The following is a 21,609-nucleotide window of genomic DNA, read 5'->3' as shown; positions in this document are numbered from 1 at the left end:
GGCTGTGAGCCCTAGGAGGGTGGAAGGAAGGGAGGATTCTTGTTTTTTAAAGCAGGAGTTAGCAAACTTAAATGACCTCATTATAAATATTTTAGGCATTTTGGGCTGTATGGTCTCTGTTGCAGTTACTCAGCCTTGCTGTTGTAGTGTAAAAGCAGCCATAGACTGTACGTAAACAAACTTACATGGCCGTATTCCAGTAAAGTTTTATTTGCAAAAATAGTGGGCTGTATTTGACCATGTAACATAATCTGTGGACCCCTGTTTTAAGGCCTTAAAATGTAGGTGTTCAGTAAATGACTAAAAGCACACTGGAGGAGTAGCTGTGCTATGTGATCTTTATTTAATGACCCTTAAATCTATGTACGTTTAGGTTTGTACTAAATCAAAGACAGTTTCAGAAATAATCTATTGTTTCTGATGGGAAGGCTGAATTTTTTCTCCTTAGTTTACAGGGACATAAATTTTGCTGGCAGAATACAGTTGACTTTTTTCTGTATTTGTTCTTATATGAAAATTAGGTGGTATTTGTCTGTGTATGAAAGTTAATACTTGAAGTGCTGTTCCTAAACGTGAACGTGACTAAATCTGTGAACCAAATACTAAAATGTAAAATCACACAAGGAATTATATGAAGACCTATATGTTAACTTAGATAACCTTATTTCCCTTTTTAATTCTCATTGTAATTTCATATTCAAAAGCTAGATTTTTAAGGTGAAAGGGGGTGAATGTTATCTTACTACTTTTTTCCCTTTTCTTTCAATGGTGCCATCCTCCTGGCTTTAAGTACAAAGGTAGACTTAGGTTTTCTTAACTTTTTGCCCATCTCCACTATGAAGTAAAGAAAAAGGGAAGTCCTAAGATAGTGAGTATAGGCTGATGTGATTGCCCTGTAGCCATCAGGGATCCAGGATCCTTGTTCTTCCAAACTCCTTCATTCTGTTGGCTTTCATTCTCTAGGATGCCTCATGGTCCCAGCATGGTTGTTAGAACTCTATAATTTATATCCCTATTCTACAAAGGGAGTAAGATCAAAAAGGCCTCCCAGCTGTCTATTATCCTGTTAAGGAAGGCATACTCAAAATTCTGTACATTCTGCTTTTTTAACTCATTGCCCAGAATTACATAACCACACCTAGCTAAAAGATAGGCTGGGAAATGGAGATTTTTAAAAGCTTGGTGTATTGCCATCTCATGTAAAATCAGGGTGCTGTTACTAAGAAGAGTGAAGTCAGTGGATACTGGGTAGAGAACATATACTTCTTGACCTCGTGTTCCTGGAACCAACCCTATCAAACGACATTTTTAAAGCTAAGAGTAGAGGGGCCTCTACTGGCTCAGTCGGTGGAGCATGCAACTCTTGATCTCCAGGTTGTTAGCTTGAGCACCACATTGGGTGCAGAGAATTTCTTTAAAAATAAAATCTCTGGAAAAAAACCTTAAAATATAAATTTTATATTTGACCATGTGCTTTTAAATGAAATTTTACGTACTTCCAGTTTATGCTGTTTATTTATGAAGTTAGAAAGAAAACTGAATTACCTTTTGAATTTCCTATTTCATATTTTTGAAAGAGGCATATTAACCTAGAAAATGAGTTGAAGTTTTTTATAATTTTTAATTTTTTTTGGTAATTGGTACATTTGAACCTTGGTGTGATACTATGATATTGTAGCAAAGAACAGTCTGAACTTGATCAAGATTTGGATGATGTTGAAGAAGTAGAAGAAGAAGAAACTGGTGAAGAAACAAAAATCAAAGGTATTATTTTAAATTACTTCAGGAGCCAGTGATTGCTGGCACATGTCTTCTAGAGGGTAGTAACAAATATTGTTCCCTTTTGGATCCTTGTCTGCTTTACCCATGTGGCCCATACGTCTAGTTCAGGAACAGTTTGTGTGTGTATGTTTGGGGTGGGGGGAAGAAAGGAGGGGAAGAGGGAGATGGATACAGAGTGGTAATAGGGAGGAAGGTGTGAATATAGTTAGTGACCCATCAGAAGTTACTTGGTGTACCCTCTACTGCTGGAGTGACATGGCTTCGCTGGGTCAAACAGCTGCTATGAGTTTTGTCTGAATTTAGAAATGTTACAGGTCTTGGTGGGAGTTGTTTTTGGTGGTAGTTGTAAACAAACACTAGCTTAGAGTTACTGGAAATGTTCAGTATTTCATATATAGAAAACATATAGTTGTAAATTTCAAGCTTTTTTAAAAATCTTTCCAACCAAATGACAAAGAAGACATTTATTAAATGTAAACAAAAATCTTACAGTTTTTTTCAGCAAATAATTATAAAGGGAGAAGTAGCGATGGTAGTGGGGAATTGTGCTGCTTTAGGTTATGCCGTGTAGGTATGGGCTAAGAATAAAGTACTAGATGACTCAACTTTTCATTGTTGAGCCAGATGGAGGTTAATTGTGAAAAGACAGCTGAACTTTAGCTTCAGCTTTCATCTTGTAGCATTGTCTTAAAAGATATGTAGGTCAGTATCCTTAGTGGCCAACATTGACATTTTTAAAGTCATTTTGGTTATCATAACTAAACACCATCTAGTAATCAAATTAATACCAGGAATTGACAAACATAACTGGGAAAATTCATGTCAATTTTGTGTAATGTCTATTGATGAAGAGATAATAATAGCAAAATAATTTGTTTTGCCTAAATCTAGTTTATTTTTGGATTTAGTATAATTTTTGGACACATTAACAACCACATTTTGTTTGGCTTTAGTTACAGCCTTGGTTGTCTCAGCTATTAACTTTCTCTATTCTGATACACAGAAGCACACTATATTGTACGCATCAAACAGGCAGTTAGGTTACTTCACAGTCTTTGTCCCAGGGTCCAAAGTGTCAGTACACTTGAAGTTTTCTGATAATGTGTTGTCTACCATCAGAGCATTATATGGAGTCATTGGTAGGCATCTGGATGAAGCTTTGAGCTTCTTAAAAATGTAAGGTAGATGAAACACAAGGTAGTAGGAAGAGAAGGGACATTTATAGTTAATAGTAGTTGTGGCAATGGCATGAGAAATGGTTTGTGTTACTAGATCATTAGGAATCTGAATTTCAGGTTTTTCCAGAGTGGATTTTCCTCAGCTTGCTCCCCATTTCTACTCAGACCAATGAATTATGGGCTAGTCAGGAAAACTTCATTATTGGATTGTCCTATTAAAATAGCATAATACATTTTCATAAAATCCTTCTTTCGATGCCCTTTTTTTTTTTTTTTTTTTTTTTTAAAGCGCGTCAGCTGACTGTTCAGATGATGCAAAATCCTCAGATTCTTGCAGCCCTTCAAGAAAGACTTGATGGTCTGGTAGAAACACCAACAGGATACATTGAAAGGTACAAGTTCTTCTTTTCTGTAGTCTTTATTTATCCTTCTGTAATCAGCATTGCAGGTATATCTTTTTAAGACCATCTAGGACTCATATACTTAATAGTGGAAAGCTAATGTCTGTTAGTATCTAGCATAGGATTTTGGGGAGTTTAAAATTTCGCTGAGCACCACCAATTTAGACTTGGTCTTTTAAAGTTTGACTCCTCTCCATAGGATGTACACTGATCTTAACCATTTCTGAGATTTGTTCGGAGGTTTACTTAGAAATACACAGAATTAGAAGAAATGCAAATTTCTTATTTATTTCACTGGTCCTATAAATCATTAATAGTAGCCTGTATATCTTATTCTGCTTATAATTCTTTTTTTACTTGGCTTTATGAGTTTAAGCTCCATCCATGTTGCTATCTGTGTGTAATCTCTGGTTAGTAGTTTCTGGCTTCTGAATGTTATCATTTATGGTGATTCGTGTCCACCATGTTTTATTACATGCTTTTTCTTTGATGGATATCTTGATTGCCTCTAAGCTTCATCAGCACAAATTCCATTGTAATGGTCCTCTTTTTGCATGCCTTCTTAAAGAACTGTGTAAGAATTTTGGGGGGGATACATACTTACAGTGGGATTGTTAGTTACAGGGTATGCAAGCTTTTAAGTACTTCCCAGCTTGCTTTCTAGAATGACTGTATCCAGTGCATGAGGCAACCTTCATCCTTGTCTCTGCCAGCAGTTGTGGCATCATTCAGCTTTATGGGTTTTTTGCTTTTACCAGTCTAAGAGGTCCAGGTTTATTTTGTTTTATTTGTACTTTTTGTTGTCTAACGAGCTTTTTATTCATCATGAGTGTGAACCTTTTAGGTTGTTCTCATTGTCCATTTTCCTATTGGGGTTTACTATCTTGTTTTGCAGGAGTTTTTTTTTTATATTCAAGGTGTTAATCTCTTATCAGTTTTAGACTTTGTAAATAATCTGTTGTCATTTTTATTAACTTTATCCATAGCATTCTCCACAAAACAGAAGTCCTTAATTTTTATGTTCTAGGTTTTTTGACCTGTGGCTTATTCAAGTTACGAAGTTCTTACTAGTTCCTTCTCCATTTCCTGTTGACTAGTTTCACCTTTCATCTTTAGGTCTTTAATAAACCCTCTTTGTATTTAGCTGTGCATCAGGGTTTTTTGTTTTTTGTTTTTGCCTTTTTTACTGAGCTCGTTTCTGTAAAACTTCACTGAACAGTTCATTATTTTCTCATTTATTTGTGATACGACCTTTATTGCGTATCAGTTTCTTATAAACACCTGTGTTTGTCTTTGAGCAGCACTCTTTTTTTAATTTGGCTTTTTAGTATGTAAATGGTTTCGGGCAGGGTGATAATTTAATCGTTCTGTTAATTTGTTTCTCCCTATAATATCTTGCTTTCTTTTACCCTCCCTCCCTTCCTCATCCCCTGTGGAATACACTCTTAAGATTGGCCTAATTATATGTAACCTTTATCCAACATATGGTTGATAGTAAGTTTATAGGGGTTTTCACAAAACAAAATACCCCCCCCCCTAAAATTTTGATAGGAGTTGCATTGAATCTATAGATTAAAATGGGTAGGGAATTCTTCTAATGTAAAATTGTCTCATCTATATCCTTGTATTTATTGAAATCATACTCTCTTTTATTACAAAGTATTTCTCATTGTCTGTTCTTGGTTAATTTCTGTATACTTTAGTTGTGTTGGTATTGTGGATAACATCTTACTTTGTATTGTATTTCTGAGTTGAATGTTGTTGATGTAGAGAAGAGTGCTATTGATTTATTTTTATTTTTTATTTCTTTTGCTGTTGATCTTGCATCCGGAAATCTTGCTACATGTATTATAGTAATTTGTTCTTTTCTTTTCTCCCAGAGGCAAAAGATCTTGTCTGCAAATAATGGCAGTTTTAGCTCTAATCTTTCACACCAGGTTTATTTTTATTTCATTATAACATTGGCCAGGACTTTTCAGTACTGTTAGCATTCAATGTGAGCATCTTTACCTTATTTCTAGTCTTAACCAGGAATGGATATAAAATCTCTCCATTAAACTTGGTGTCCACTTGGATTTTTTTATGACCTTTTTTCTGTATGTATTCAGATGGTCTTTTGACTTTTTCTTTGAATCTGTTAAGTACACATTGAATATATTTTTGGAAACATGTATTTCCAATACTAAACTAGCCTTGCATTCCTGGAATAAATTTAATCATGTATTAATACTATACTGTTGAGTCAAGTAGTCAATATTTTATTCAAGGTCCTTACTCATTAGTGAAATGTCCTTGAATATGTGTGTGTGTTTGGATATGCATGTGTGATGTATGTATATGTATATTTACAATACAGAAACTTTAACGGGATGGTAATTCCATGCCCTGGTATTAGAGTCAAGATTTCAGCTGCTTAATGAAATAAACAGGGTTGCTGTTAAAAGCAGCTTGTATAAGATAGGAATTAACTGTTCTCTAATGGTGGGTAGAATGCTTCTAAAAATGGACTTTGGCCTTTGGTTTGAGAACCCTTACTTGGATTTGCTCCATTCCCCTTTCCAGTTTCTTGAATTGAGGGCTTTGTTCATTTGATTTTTATTAAAAAATTATCTTTTATGGCCTTAATATTTGTTTTTCTACATGTTCTGTGAAAGTTAAGTGTGAAACTATATGCTGAAATTCGTAGCCTAGACATTAATTGTGTTGTTCAGGTTTGCTTATTTCTGCTTATTGATTGATAGCTTGATCTGACAGTTTCTGGGAAGAATGTGTTAAAAATTTCTGCTTAATCTGTTTCTCCCTGTAATTCTATTAGTTATAGATTAATATATTTTGAAGCTGTATTATTAACTATATGTTTGTGATGTGTATATCTTGTCCTTTTGTTCCAGTTTACCAGTATAAAATGTCCTCTGTCGTATTTTGTGGTGGTGGTGGTGTTATAAATCATTTTGTCTGATACTAAGATAGCTATTCTAACTTTGTTCTGGTTTTTATTTACGTTGCATGGATTTTTCCATCCTTATATCTTATCTCTAGTATGGAAGTTTGCTTCTTTATTAGTAATTTTATTTATTTACTTATTTATTTATTTTAAAGATTTTATTTATTTATTTGACAGAGAGATCACAAGTAGGCAGAGAGAGGGAGAGGAGGAAGCAGGCTCCCCGCTGAGCAGAGAGCCTGATGCTGGGCTGGATCCTGGGATCATGACCTGAGCCGAAGGCAGAGACTTTAACCCACTGAGCCACCCAGGCTCTCCCTTTATTAGTAATTTTAAACTGCATTTCTTGAAAGCGGTATTGTTTTTGGGCTCAACTGCTATTATTTTATAATTTATTGTGCTTTGTTTTTTTTTTTTCCCTCTTTTTTTGTTTTCCATTAAATTAGGTTGTCTTCTGTTAAAGTTACTGCATTCTGTTGTTTGTTATTATGGTAAAGGGGCTCATAACTTTTTCTTTTTTTTTTGTAAAGATTTTATTTATTTATTTGACAGAGATCCCAAGTAGGCAGAGAGGCGGCCAGAGGGGGCAGAGGGGAAGCAGGCTCCCTGCTGAGCAGAAAGCCAGGTGCGGGGGCTCGATCCCAGGACCGTGAGATCTTGACTTCTGAGAGCATGACCTGAGCCACCCAGACAACCCAAGGGGCTCATAACTTGTTAAGTTTATTTACCCCTATTGATTTCATAAATTTACTAATGTCTGTATTATTTATAAATATACATTCTCTAGTCTTTCTTTTCTATCAAGGCAACAGTAAGATTTACCAAGATATTTGGCCACCCATACTTACATAGTAATTTCTTAATTTTTTAAAACTTTCTCAGAAATTATTTTTAATGAATGTAATGAGTATATCTGGCGTGTTTCCTAAAGCCTATGTGCCTCATGCAATTTTTATTTTGTCTTCATATTTGAATAATAGTTTGGCTTATAAAATTATAAGTTCAGATTTCTTAAATAAAAGTTCATTTCTTCTTGTATATGCTATTTCCTTTTGAAGCTGATGTCAGATTCCTTCTCCTGTGTAGGTTATTTGCCTTTCGTTGAACACATTTAGAATTTTCTTTGGTCTTTGATATTCATGAATCTCATTAACTGTCTAGGGCTTTAGAGTAAGGATTTCCATATTACTTTAACTCTGAGAAATTTATTTTTCATTTATTCAGATAGCCATCTCTTCTGTCTTTCAGCTGTTGCTAATTTTGTCGTCCAAGTCATAATTTTTCTGTCTTTCCTGCTGCCTTTCTAGAGAGCTTTTCAACTTTAATGGACTTCCTTAAGTTGAACCTATATTCTGTTTATCCTATTTATTGGTTATTTATTTTAGCCACTGTATTTTTCATATTTAATATTTCTATTTTGTTTCAGATTTCTTGGTCTCGTTTCTTCCCTATCTCTTTAAACATATTTACATTGTTTTGTCTAATAATATGGCTTCAGATAATAAATACTTCATTCTTTCATTAAAAATTACACTTCTTAAGGGTTTAGTTACTTTGGCTGTAGAGCTCAGGCTCACTGTGGTTGATAAGTTGCTCCCCAGTAATGATTATTGAGGGGAGGAATAAAGATCAGGCTCTGGTTTGTGACAGTCCCATGGAATTTAAGAAAAGGGATTGGAATGAACCTAAGGAGAGTTCCGATTACTTCGGACTCAAAAGTTTGCTGTCAGTTCCAGGTGATTGTTTTTGGCTGCTTGGGGAAGAGGCGTTCTCCTCTGGTTGTATCCATTTTACCTGGATTGGAAGGGTGGAAGAAGAATGCTTGTAGGCTCTCAGCCAGCCAGTTCAGCTTTCATCAGCTACTAAAAATGCTGGCACTAGGCTCTGCAAAGGGTGAAGGAGTTATAGAGACTGTTGTAAGGCAAGTGCAGAATTTCAAAAGCTTTCTTCAAGCCTCTCCTCACTGCTGCCCATTCCGCCCATTCCCTCCCTTTTCCAGGTTGCAGTTCACTCTGTACAGTTGTTACTCACCCTGAAGTTGCTCCTGGTATGTGTGTGGTTGCGTGTGTGAGTCCCTGAATAGTTGTTTTCTTGTTGGTTCTGAAATTTCTAGAGTTGAATTCTTTTTGTTTTTCTGAGACACAGTGTGGGGGTGGGCAGCACCCCATGCTATTTCATCACCTTGACAAAACATCAAACTTTTAACTTTCAATTGTGAGAAATAAAAATTGGTATATGTAGAAAGTTTTTTATTTCTCATTATTTTACCTAAAGTAGTTAACTTAAGTAAGAGAATTACTTGATTTACAGCAATCTGCCTAAGGCAGGAAATTCTAACCTGGATTCTATCTGTTGTATAGAGTCCCTGAAGTTCAGTAAATTTTGAGCAAACATTTTTTGAGTGGTAGGGAGATTCACAAGTTTAATCATACTTCAGGGGACTTATACCCCATAGTAAATTGTATGATTTATGAATTATATCTCAAACCTGTTAACTGAAAGTCTCTTAATGAAATATACATTTTTAAAAATGTAAGTTTAAATTCTAAATAGAGACTAAAATAGGAAATAATGGTGTAGGATACCCTCCTTTTTTCTAATATCCTTTTCCCTAAAAATAGCTGGTATGGGTGAGATATGCATACTTTTTTTAAAGCAGGGTATTGTCCTTATTCTCAGGATGGTTAGTCCATGACTTTCTAACTTCCTAAGAGATAGACTATTTTACAGCTTAAATGCCAGCACAGACAAGTCTAATTCTGAACTTGATAATAATGAAAGATTTAGGTTTGATATGATTTACATTTTTTAAATCACAACTTAACTGTATCTGCTTAAATGTTCACTCTTGAAATATTTTATAGTTAAGTTCATGTATTTATGTTTCTGGAATTTTAATTACTTTGAATGAGTATTGCTTTTGCTTCAAATAGGACACCTATCATTCACTAACTTCTTTGCTTTACTTTTCAATATGATAAAAGTGTGACTTGTGTTTTACTCTGATGCTGTGTAACTGGTGTGTACCAACCTTTCAGTTTGCCTAGGGTAGTTAAAAGACGAGTGAATGCTCTCAAAAATCTTCAAGTTAAATGTGCACAGATAGAAGCCAAATTCTATGAGGAAGTTCATGATCTTGAAAGAAAGTATGCTGTTCTCTATCAGCCTCTGTTTGATAAGGTAATATTTCTACTACTTTATTTTCTTGATCTAAAATTTGAGATTACAATAAAGCTCTGGAAATACAAACAAACTTGCGGGTGGTTAGTCTTCAGACCTCTCACCAAAATGGTTATTAGAGGTATTTAGGAAAACTACCGATAATAGCAATTCAAGTTGTGGTATGCATTCATTAAATCTATACACATCTTTAATGAGAAACAGCTACTAGCTGGATGTCAGTGTTTTTATGCAAGCTTTTTTGTTTTTTTTAAATCATTTTAGCGATTTGAGATCATTAATGCAATTTATGAACCTACGGAAGAAGAATGTGAATGGAAACCAGATGAGGAGGATGAAATTTCGGTTGGTACCAACTGTAATTTAGTGTTTTTTTAATACCTTGGAAATATTTTATTGTAAGATTGATGGTGAGTTAATGATAATCAGAACAGATGAGCCACTCTTAGCCCTGGTGCCGTCTGTACCCAAATACATTGTTCCCTTGCATTTCTTTAGTCTTTAAATTTTAATAGATTATATAAACTTTCCCTTTGAACCTCATCATGACATATAAAAGATTGTTACTGTTTTTCACGTGATGAAATGGAGGCTTCTGTTGACTTGCCTACAATTAATAAGCGGCAGGGTTGTGACATAAATACAGTTTTCTGTTACATGACTCTGTTTCCCCAGCATTGCTATTTTAATGTTGGTTGATAAGGAGAACATAATGTTTTGATAAGAACAAGGGGTGAGGAATTGGGCAAGGTTTATTTATTATTATTTTTTTTTTTTCCTGAAGCTTTATAATTTTTCTCTAAAACTGTTTCCATATAGTTCATAGGTTCTCTCTTAGTGGTTCTCTTTTGGAGGGGTCTGGTAGTAGTAATATTTATAGAAGTAAAGTTTGATATGGGTAACAGCAGTGTTTACACAATTAGAGTAGAACTTAACTGATTGAAAATTGCAGTTGGTGATTGAGGATTTGTTGGTTTCTGTACTTCACTGCTGGATGTAAGTTAAGGGGATGGGTAAGATTTTATCATATAGTCTGATTTAGGAATTTAGTAACTTAATGCTGTCATTTATCAAGGAGGAGCTGAAAGAAAAAGCCAAGATTGAAGATGAGAAAAAAGATGAAGAAAAAGAAGACCCCAAGGGAATTCCTGAATTCTGGTTAACTGTTTTTAAGAATGTTGACTTGCTCAGTGATATGGTTCAGGTAATTTTATTCATAAAAACATCTGACTACCTCAAAGGATAAAAACCTTTGAAATTTAAATGGCTGTGATGACTAGTCTCTCCATTGTTGACCTCTATAGAATGATTGCTGTCTTTTGAAACCTCTGTTACCTGTAGAAGGAAAATGACATTTTTGATTAATGTAATAAATAAATTATAATTCAGTTTCAGAAATTAGATAATGAAGTGGTCCCTTTGACAGCTGTTTATCATTGAGCTATGTTTTGTCATAGTCTTTTTTCTTCTTTGTTTAGGTGCTTAGTATTAGAGATTGGAGGGAGGAAACTTAAAATTTCTTTTATCTGACCCAAAAATACTTTTTCAGTCTGAAACAAATATTCCAAGGAACATTTACATTTTAAAAGAATAACATAAAGATCTTTAGCTCTTTTACAGTTGTCACTTTTTCTGGGAGTACAACACAGATGTCACCTTCTCTGGGAAACTTTTCCTGTCCTAATTAGAAGCATTTCTTGAGGGGTGCCTGGGTGGCTCAGTTGATTAAGCATCTGCCTTTGGCTCAGGTGACGATCCCAGGGTCCTGGGATGGAGTCCCGCATCGGGCCCCCTGCTTCGTGGGGAACCTGCTTCTCCCTCTCCCTCTGCCTGCTTGAATTCTCTCTGTCAAATAAATAAATACAATCTAAAAAAAAAAAAAAGAAGAAGAAGAAGCATTTCTTGAGCCATTACTCTGTGCATTATAGTACTTATTGCCTTATAGTGTAATTGTTGAAAGTTAAAGTCAAGGAAAAGAAATCTCATAACAGACTGCTTATTGCATTTCTCCTTTGGAAAAGTAGAAAAGGACCTAGCACAGTGAAAGGAACAAGAAGCAGCTGGAAAAGGAAATGTTTTTAAAGCCAACATGCCTGAGTTAGACTTAATTTTTTTTAGTCTTCAGCCCATTCAGTCTGATGATGATGTAATTCTCTCTTAAGTCACTTTTTTCCTACTATTGCCAGTAGAAGTAAGTAGAGCTTATAAGTAAACTAGCTTTAGTATAAGCCATAATCTGGAGAATAGGTCTTATGGTTCATAATTGTTACATAAAGCCTCACTAAAAATGTCTCAGTCAGCTAAATGTTTATTGTCCAGTAATAGCACACTAATCCTAAAATGCCATGTTAGATATGCATTTCCATATTTTCTTAATTTGCAGGAACATGATGAACCTATTTTGAAGCACTTGAAAGATATTAAAGTGAAGTTCTCAGATGCTGGCCAGCCCATGGTAAAAGAACTTTAAAGTATTTTCGGTTTTTTAACATTCGATGTTTTTAGGTAGACATATGGAACTTTCCAAAAAGAGGTGATATTCTAAGCCTAGAGATGGGTCAGAAAGAAGTTAAAACTCGTACTTTGTACTGTTGTTGGTAGGAGGTTAATAATTGTGGTTTATATGTTGGTAATTGTGATGCAGAATTTATTTCTTTTCCTCCCTCTGAACATAAAACTGTTTTTGAAATATAGGAACTCCTTGATCCTAGATTAAAAATAGATAAAAAATAGTAGCACCCTAAATACTTAACTCCGTCTCAAAAGGCATGTGTCTGGGAAATACATAAAACAGAGTATGTTAGAGGGCTTCCACTTTTCATGATGAAAGATCAGTTACTAGCTTCTCCCAGAAACTATCAGTAGTATGTGAGGAATGGGGAAAACTACTACAGGCTATAGTTTGTTCTATCGTGTGTAGTACAGTTGGGCTGTTCCTGTCAAATTTGGATAAGATGATGATTAAAAGTCCTCTTTATGGGTATGGAAGGAGGAAGGAGTACTTGGTCAGTTTATTACTGAATAAAACTATTTTATAAACATGTTAATAAATAGAAATTGTAAGCTAAGCTAAGTTTTATTCAGTTTTATTTTGTGTCTTGTCTTGTTTTTTTAACATAATTTGGGGTTTTTCTGACCCTTTCCCAGAATAGGAAAGGCATTATCACCTAAGCGTTTACGTGTTTATAAAAATAAACAGATTGAATTTTACTTACTAATGGGTTAACATTTGTGATGTAGGAATTTCATTAGTTTTTGTTTTTTTTTTTTAAAGAGTTTCGTCTTAGAATTTCACTTTGAACCCAATGAATATTTCACAAATGAAGTGTTGACAAAGACATATAGGATGAGGTCAGAACCAGATGATTCTGATCCCTTTTCTTTCGATGGACCAGAAATTATGGGTTGTACAGGGTGAGTTTAATTTTACTACTTCCACAGAATATTCTGTCTTTTTGTTTTATTTGTGATTTGTATTATTTAGTAAATCCTTGTGTGTCCTTGATGCATAGTTTATCTCTAAACATTTCAGAAAAGTGTTTTCTTAGATGAACACACTTATTTTCCTAGAATTCTCCTTGGCTTAGTGTTAGAGACATTTCTTCAAAGGAGAACACACTTAAATTTATTATATTATGAATTTGTGTTAATTGTCTATTTATTGCAAAAATGTGTTTAGAATTAAAAATTTCTCTTTATATTGCTATTGAAAACATTTGAGCCAATTTTTCCCTCTAAAATCTGTAATTAAAACAATAACATTTGGGGTACTTGGGTGGCTCAGTCAGTTAAGCTTCCACTCTTGGTTTCAGCTCAGGTCATGATCCCAGGGTTGTGAGATCGAGCCCTATGTCTCAGCCCAGAATCTGCTTGTGATTTTTTTTCCCTCCTTCTGCTCTTCCCCCCTACTCACCTGCATGTGCTCTCACTCTTCTCTCTCTCGCTTCTTTCTATAAAATAATACGATCTTTAAAAAAAAAAAATATTTAATTAGATAAATCTTGGCTCTTCCAGCAGTAAAGTATAACATGGTAATTCTGATAGATTCTTCCCTTTGTTTTGCAAGGTGCCAGATAGATTGGAAAAAAGGAAAGAATGTCACTTTGAAAACCATTAAGAAGAAGCAGAAACACAAGGGACGTGGGACAGTTCGTACTGTGACCAAAACAGTTTCCAATGACTCTTTCTTTAATTTTTTTGCCCCTCCTGAAGGTAAATAGTGGTTTTAGTTTGGGTATCGATGGTTGTTCTGTTAAAAGCTTTTTTTAGTTTCGTACTCATTTGAATTTCTTTTCTCAATTTTGCAGTTCCTGAGAGCGGAGATCTGGTAAGTTAAATTATTATTAATTTGTTGAATTATTCACTGTGAAATTAAAGAACTGGTTCTCAGAAGTGGGAAGTTGGATAGTTGCTACTCTGATTTTACATTCTGAGGCTTGCAATGCATGGAGAAGACCTTTATGCATCTGGAATTATTTTATTCAGAATGCCTGTAGTGTTTCCATTGAGAAATGCTGAAAGGCTAAAGACTTTTCGAAGTATTGGGGGGGATTCAAGTTCTTAAGATGATATTTTTCTTATTGAAACTAGGATGTATTAGATAAATCATTTCTACTATCTATTTATTAAAACTCCTAACCACATTCTGGTTAGAACTCTTTCTGTATTTGTTACTCCAGTGGAAACATGGTTTCATATTGTGGCCATGTATTATGAGCATATAGCCAAGAGCTGCCGTAGTGCCTGTGTACAGCCTGGAAGGAGAAACAACCTCAGACAGGTCTGTGCAGGCAGGGTGTAAGCTACATACGTTTTGAATCTGCTCTTCTGTTGGCCAGATTTTTTAACTTTAACTCAGATAGTTGAGTAGTTTTATACATTTGGAATTAGAAAGTATGTGTATTTTGAATACTTTTGAGTTGGAATAGTGTTGGCTAAGGCTAAGAACAGATCTGTAAAAGGCAAGTATTTCTGCTTGTAAAGAGTGGTAAGTGGCTTTGTTCAAAATGTCTGTCTTTTGTGGGACAAAAAGGGGGACTATAAAGCAGCACCTGAATTTTAGGTAGAACTACTTAATGAACATAGAGATAGAATTTTGTGCTATTTTCATGTCAGTGAGTGGGTTGGGAGTTTGTGTTGAAGTTTTTTTTGTCTTTGTTTTTTTGTTTTAATTCTGTTGTCAAATACGGTAATAGAACAGCCTTGAGTAGTTACAACTAGAACACATTCACCTGTGATTAGAAGTCTTTCTGTCAAAGTGCACTGCTCCCTTTTGTGTTTTTTTTTTCACTGTTTATTATAGTGGATTATGTTGATGAGTCAAAGTAAACATCCGTGGAATATTTACTCATTGTTTGGTATTGTTTGGAATTTAAATGACATTATTTGAATTTTGAGTAATGTCTGCACCATTTCTGTGTTGTGCTTTGTCATTAAATAGAAATCCTAGATTGACTTAGTATTTATTAAGTAGGATTCTATCTCCTAATTTGGCATTATACATACAACTGCTTGTGTACTCTTTCTATAAAATAATAAGGAAGTGTGAGCGATCCTTCATGTTTTTCCATTATGTGCCATATACCTAATGTTATTTAAATCCTGAGATTCGGGGCGCCTGGGTGGCTCAGCGGGTTAAGCCGCTGCCTTCGGCTCAGGTCATGATCTCAGGGTCCTGGGATCGAGCCCCGCATCGGGCTCTCTGCTCAGCGGAGAACCTGCTTCCTCCTCTCTCTCTGCCTGCCTCTCTGCCTGCTTGTGATCTCTCTGTCAAATAAATAAATAAAAAAATCTTTAAAAAAAAAAAATAAATCCTGAGATTCTTTCTTAGTATTATTCCATTTGGTGTTTTCAATAGTGAATATTTATAAGGAAAATTAGTCATGTAACAAAGTTGCTTTTATTTTAACATTTTAAGTAAAAAAAAAAAAAAAAGCAATAACCGGTTCTAATTTTTATTTTCTCAAATTTCTCTGAGTATGTACACTTACTTGGGAACTTTGTTTTATTAAAACCCTATGAACCATCAGAAAGGATGAATACCCAACTTTTGTAGCAACATGGACGGGACTGGAAGAGATTATGCTGAGTGAAATAAGTCAAGCAGAGAGAGTCAATTATCATATGGTTTCACTTATTTGTGGAGCATAACAAATAGCATGGAGGACAAGGGGAGTTAGAGAGGAGAAGGGAGTTGAGGGAAATTGGAAGGGGAGGTGAACCATGAGAGACTATGGACTCTGAAAAACAATCTGAGGGTTTTGAAGGGGCGGGGGGGTGGGAGGTGGGGGAACCAGGTGGTGGGTATTAGAGAGGGCACGGATTGCATGGAGCACTGGGTGTGGTGCAAAAGCAATGAATACTGTTACGCTGAAAATAAATTTAAAAAATTAAAAAAAACAAACCCTATGAACCCAAGTTATATATAGATGATTGTTTAATCACACACATAAGCTAATTTTAAAATGACAGAAAGTTAAAAGTGAAGTTCAGTGTTGTTTCATAGAGTTTAAACCCAAGAGTTTTGCATGTGCCTAATTAAATAAAAGTTACTAAATTTTGTGCCTTTTTTTTCCTTAAAAAAATACAAAACAAAACAACAGGATGATGATGCTGAAGCTATCCTTGCTGCAGACTTTGAAATTGGTCACTTTTTACGTGAGCGCATAATCCCAAGATCAGTGTTATACTTTACTGGAGAAGCTATTGAAGATGATGATGATGATGTGAGTGAATCTGAATCCTGCATTGAAATCATTTGGTGAGGGTATGATGGTCACAGTTGGTGAGCAGTTAAATGGATAGATGTAATTTTTAAAAAAACATAGTAATTCAAAGGCTAATTACTGATATCTTATAGATAACTTTCTTGAATTGTTTTAAATATGTCCTCTTAGGGTCTTGGTAGCTTTTATTTTCCTGCTAACAGGAAGACTGCTTTGACTTAGTGCAACTTTTTACTAGTGTTTGGTCACTGTTGTAGATATATTATGCTCTTTGACCAAAACATACCTAAGATGCTTTTTATTACTAAATAATACTAGAAGCATAGAATTTTTATCCAAAGGAGTATTAAGCAATGATTAAGGTAAAATTAGGCTGCCCTCAAATATTTTGGCTATCTTTATTGCTAAGTGTCAGTCTTTCTAATAGATTTAGGGCCTTTTTTGTGCTGCGTGTTTAAATAAATATAGGCAAGTAATATTCATAGTAATAGTTGCCTGATCACACTTAATGCACAGTCGTACTGTGTTCTTTATTTTAACTTTTTAAATTGTCAGATTTAGATAATGGCACTGAATTGAGTGATTCCTGCAGCCATTTAATTTATAATTAATTGCCTTGGGTTAAGTATTTTCCTTTTTAGATATTAGTGGATATAAGATGGCTGTAACTAATGCTATTCTCAAATGTTTGTTAGCTTCATTCAAACTTCATCCTTTTTTCCCTTTTTAGTATGATGAAGAAGGTGAAGAAGCAGATGAGGTAATGTTTACCAAATGAGCAAATAATTCTCTGTTTAACACATTGAGAAGCAAATTGAGTGACTTATGTATTCCTTTGCTATAATCATTATTCTGTGATATGGGATATAAACCTTTTGGAAAAAAAAATATGGTTTTAGAATTCTACAGCCAAACAATGTATGTATGAGGTTTCAATAAATAAATTGCAAAACTCAGAACATTTTTTTTATTTCAAATAATTCTGTTCTACTGCAGGGTTATCAGCTCTTTGAAGAAGTCAAAAGCTGCAGTAAACTTTTTCAACGTTGGCTGCAGTAAATCTTTTCAATAAAAGCTCTCTGGATGTCTCAAGTTGTGTTGGGAAATTTTTCATATTAGAAGCTTTCAATTAAATTGCATTGTCACCATACTCTGTAATCATGAAAATCTTTTGACCTATAGAGTAACTTGTATTAAAATTTCTCCGTACATTATGAGCCATTTCTTCTACTGTGTACCTACTTCATGGATGCATTTTGAACTTTAATATAGGAAGGGGAAGAAGAAGGAGATGAGGAAAATGATCCAGACTATGACTCAAAGGTGAGCAAAATTAGTGCTGCTTTCTATTTAATTCAAGCAGGTTAAATAAGAGTTGATACCTCTTAATAGATATCTCTTCATTTTTGTCCATTGAACTCTTTAATAAATCTTATTGACTGGAGATGATGTATAGTCCACTTTAATCCCCACTGGCATTTCAACAATACGTGAAATTTGAATGCACATTTCCTAAGAAATTTTATTTTTGGTTCTGACTTTGTATTTTTCTTAGTCTAAGGTAAATAAACCCTAAGTTTCTTTTTTTAATATACATTATCTTGGGGGTTTTTTTTTTTTTTTTTTTAGATTGTATTTGAGAGAGAGAAAGCATGCATGAGATGGAGGTTGGGGCAGAGCTAGAGGGAGAAGCAGTCCCCGCTGAGCAAGGAGTTGATGCCTGCCTCTAACTCTGGACCCCGGGATCATGAACCTGAGCCAAAGGCAGATACTTAACAGACTGAGCCATCCAGGCACCTTGGGCTTTTTTTTTTTTTTTTAAACAGTTTTTTTTTAAGAAGCATTTTATTTTTTAAAAGTTTATTTAGTTATTTTAGAGAGAGGGCAAGTGGGGTTTGGGAGGGGCAGAGGAAAAGGGACAGAGAGAGAAAAGCCAGCAAGAATCCTCAAGCAGATTCCCTGCCTGAGAGCACAGAGTTAGACCTGGGGTGCAGGGATACGGGTCTTAATCCCAGGACCCTGAGATCATGACCTGAGCCGAAATTAAGAGTCAGCATTCAACTGACTGAGTCACACGAAGCATTTGAAATTACTTATTGGATGTGTTGTTAGGTTTTCCCTCCAAAGGTAGCTTTATAAACAAAGGTTTTTAAATAATCTGGGTGCTTGGGAATAGGGAAGCAGTACTGTTTGTTAGGTTTTCCATGCCACTTCTGTTTTCTTTATCTTTGAGACTCCCAACCAATTGGTTGTTCTTGAGTATTTGTCATATCAGGGTTAGTAAAGCCCTTTATTTCCCCCAGAATACATAGTACATTATCAGGATTCATTTGAAACTTTGGTTTTTGATAAGTGCATTCATTCATTTGCTAAATACTATAAAAGATCCAGAAGATACTTTAATGTAGTGAGCAGGTAAGAGGGGTAGTTAATAATCAAATCAAATACTCTAAAGAGTATGAGTGTTAGTATGTTTGAATAATTGATCTATAAAAAGGCAAAAATAATTGGTAATATGACTAACATAAATTGCTTGGTTGTTTTTGAGGATTATGGTTTAGTTTGTTATTGAGTTCATTCCAGAGTAAAATACGGGCCTTATTTTAAGCATTTTTGTGACTTGCTAATATTTGAATACATAATTTGCCATCCTTGCATACCTTTTCTTTAATTTGGCAAAAATTTTGGTACAACAATGAGATGATATAATTACGATAACTAGTGTTGAAAATTAACCGAAGCAGGTAGAAAAAGATAGATTGACTTGTTGTTTTCCTTTAACAGAAGGATCAAAACCCAGCAGAGTGCAAGCAGCAGTGAAGCAGGATGTATGTGGCCTTGAGGATAACCTGCACTGTAATAGCCTAAACACAACTATTATTTACTTACAGCCTTATGTTTTTGTATTTTCTTGGTAGACTCAGTAATTTTTTTTAAAGGAAAGGAACTGATAATTTTAAAGACCAATTTGTTCTACTTAGCAATTTAACTCTAGTTTTTCTGCCAGATCTGTTGATTTCACAAATTCTTTCATGCATGTTCATTCATTACTACGTGGTTTGGTTCTTCTGGAGTAATTTTTATCATGTAACAAAGATTTTAGATTACAGCTATGAAAGTGAACAGAACTGTTAAAAGAAACTTTTTTTTTTTGCTTTGCTAATTTTTTTCCTGAAGAACCAAAGTATTTTTTTTTCAGCTGGTAGTTGAATTGGGTTTACATTTGCTTGCACTAGCTGTGCTTTTCATTACTTTGTTATAGAAATACGGTGACTTAGACAATTCCTCATTTAAAAAACAAACAAAACTTCTTGAGACAAATATATGGTTAAGAATTTCCAGTAAGACAACAACTGATAACTTGGATTATTAATGGTTTTTTATTTTTGGTGACATAGTTAGAAACCTGGTAAGGAAACGGAGTAAAGAAACCTAACTCATAGTGTGGTTATTGGTTACTGTAGGCAGGTGAATAAAACCTATTTTCAGAAGTTAAGCCTCATTATTTTAATTGTGCTTTTAAATTTAACTTCCATTAACTAAGCATCTTTTCTTTATGGTAGGGTCTACCTTCTGCTTCCCTGGAAAGGATGAATTTACATCATTTGACAAGCCTATTTCAAGTTTTTTGTTATTGTTTGTTTTGCTTGTTTTTGTTTTTGCAGCCTAAAATAAAAATGTCAAATATAATTTTAGTTCTCACAAGATAATGTCTTAATTTTGTACTAATTCAGGTAGAAGCTGAGGCCTAGCTTGAATTAAGCATTGTACCCAGTTTGCCATATTATGGAAGAGAAGTGTGTCAACTTTGGGAGAGGTACTACATCGGCTAATTAAGAAAATATAAAAAAGAAAGGCAAAATCTTAAGTGATGTAATGTTTTTTTAAGAGAAAGATTAAAAGGTTAATCTTTTATTTCCTTTGATTAGAGCTAGAGAGAAGGCCCCAAGCCTCTATGGTTAATTCTAATTCTTACCGCTTTTCAAGTATGAGTATGTCATTTACCCATGCTTCTGTTTACTATGTATTAAAATGGGTAGTACTGTTTACCTAACTACCTCACAGAAATATGTTAAGGCATATTAAGTTAAATTTTATGAAATGTTTCTTGATCTCATTAAAAGCTCAAAAATTTGGACCTGTTTGTACCACAAGTATGATAGCCAGCATTTTATTCATACCAGAGCTTGTTAATTCAACTGGAAAACAAAGGTTTAAGTACCTCTATTCTGGATCTGGTCAGACAACACTCTTGCAGATCTTTGTGTGGCTCCTATCTTAATAGAAGCTGATAATGAGCAACTCTTTGTAAAGGTCCAAGGATTGTTTTTAAGTGTTTTAGTTATGACCATATTGTAGTATAAACTGCAGAGATCATGGGACTAACATAGGAAGAAGACCATTTTTAGTGGGGGGAAATGCCATTAAATTTGAGACTGTAGAGCCACATTTAAAATACCTCAGGCTAATTACTGTTAATTTTTTGTGATGAGCTTAAAAGCTTTGACTCGGTGAGGGTAGACTAAATGGATTATAATTAGAAGACAGCCTAGAGTTCCTGCTCTTAATAAAATTACATTAAGTTTGTTCTTAGAAGTGATAGAGCTTCCTTTTTGAAAATTTAGTATTAAGATCTTGGAATGTGAACACATCTTGTTATTTGTATAGTACTATTCATTCCTCTCCTGAGATTTTAATTAACTACTGGAAATCCTTAACCAGTTAACGGTAGTGTGTAGGAAAAAAATGCCATGAAAACACCTTATGTTTTTCCTCTTTATTTTCAAAATGCTTTTGTTTGCTTTGATTAGATATTCTTTGCTGATTCTTGTTTCTGTACCCATAGCTCATTTGATCACAGCCTTTTCTGAACTCAAAAAATTTTAAAGATAGAATCCCATTTTTAATGAACTTAAGCAGCAGAGCCACTATTATTTTTTTTCCATTCCTTTAGGTAATAGCTATTGCCAAAGTGAAGGGACAGATACTATTTCATCTTGTTACATAAAGGGGATGTGGTTTGCAGAGGAATTGTTTTCCTAATAAATTTGGCATTGCAGTGTTCATCTATGCCATCTCTCCAGTTCCAAAATGGTTCTATTCCATTTTAGAAATTTGAAATATGTAATTTGAAATCCTTAATAAAATTTGCATTTAATTTTATAAAATGTACTGGTGATATTTTGGGTGGTTTTTTAAAAATGTGGATATATTTCTATATATATATTTTTGAAGAGCAGAGAGTAGAGATGTTTAGAGTGGGCTATTCTGTGATTAGGCTAGGATGGCCTGTAAATTTGTATAATTTTAAAAGCAACCTCCCAAACCCTGCTAAATGGAGTTTGTTATTGGAAGACTAGAAAGGTTTTTGCTCTGAGTTAAATATAGACATTTTTAAG

The 21,609-nt window shown here is 34.4% G+C and overlaps 1 protein-coding gene across 12 annotated transcripts in view; it reads left to right on the top strand.

Moving 5' to 3' along the window:
• The window catches only part of NAP1L1 (nucleosome assembly protein 1 like 1), a 34,478-nt gene extending 13,096 nt beyond the window's left edge, over positions 1 to 21,382 (top strand). The window contains exons 3-16 of one of the 12 annotated variants that reach the window (XM_047740573.1): positions 1,679 to 1,764; positions 3,250 to 3,352; positions 9,344 to 9,485; positions 9,750 to 9,830; positions 10,564 to 10,689; positions 11,869 to 11,940; positions 12,760 to 12,899; positions 13,552 to 13,697; positions 13,793 to 13,812; positions 16,088 to 16,245; positions 16,941 to 16,970; positions 17,483 to 17,533; positions 18,995 to 19,038; positions 19,774 to 21,382. In XM_047740573.1, coding sequence (XP_047596529.1) covers positions 1,679 to 1,764; positions 3,250 to 3,352; positions 9,344 to 9,485; positions 9,750 to 9,830; positions 10,564 to 10,689; positions 11,869 to 11,940; positions 12,760 to 12,899; positions 13,552 to 13,697; positions 13,793 to 13,812; positions 16,088 to 16,245; positions 16,941 to 16,970; positions 17,483 to 17,533; positions 18,995 to 19,038; positions 19,774 to 19,880 — 1,306 coding nt within the window. In that variant the 3' untranslated portion in view covers positions 19,881 to 21,382. Of the gene's footprint in view, positions 1 to 1,678; positions 1,765 to 3,249; positions 3,353 to 9,343; positions 9,486 to 9,749; positions 9,831 to 10,560; positions 10,690 to 11,868; positions 11,941 to 12,759; positions 12,900 to 13,551; positions 13,698 to 13,792; positions 13,813 to 16,087; positions 16,292 to 16,940; positions 17,303 to 17,482; positions 17,534 to 18,994 lie in introns of those variants that run through there. The other 11 variants (XM_047740578.1, XM_047740577.1, XM_047740572.1 and 8 more) reach the window with 11 other exon arrangements.
• The last annotated feature ends 227 nt before the right edge of the window (positions 21,383 to 21,609 follow it).

The sequence above is a fragment of the Lutra lutra genome, chromosome 8, assembly GCF_902655055.1.
Source record: "Lutra lutra chromosome 8, mLutLut1.2, whole genome shotgun sequence".
NCBI classification, from domain to species: Eukaryota; Metazoa; Chordata; class Mammalia; order Carnivora; family Mustelidae; genus Lutra; species Lutra lutra.
This window is presented reverse-complemented; position numbering and strand designations above follow the sequence as displayed.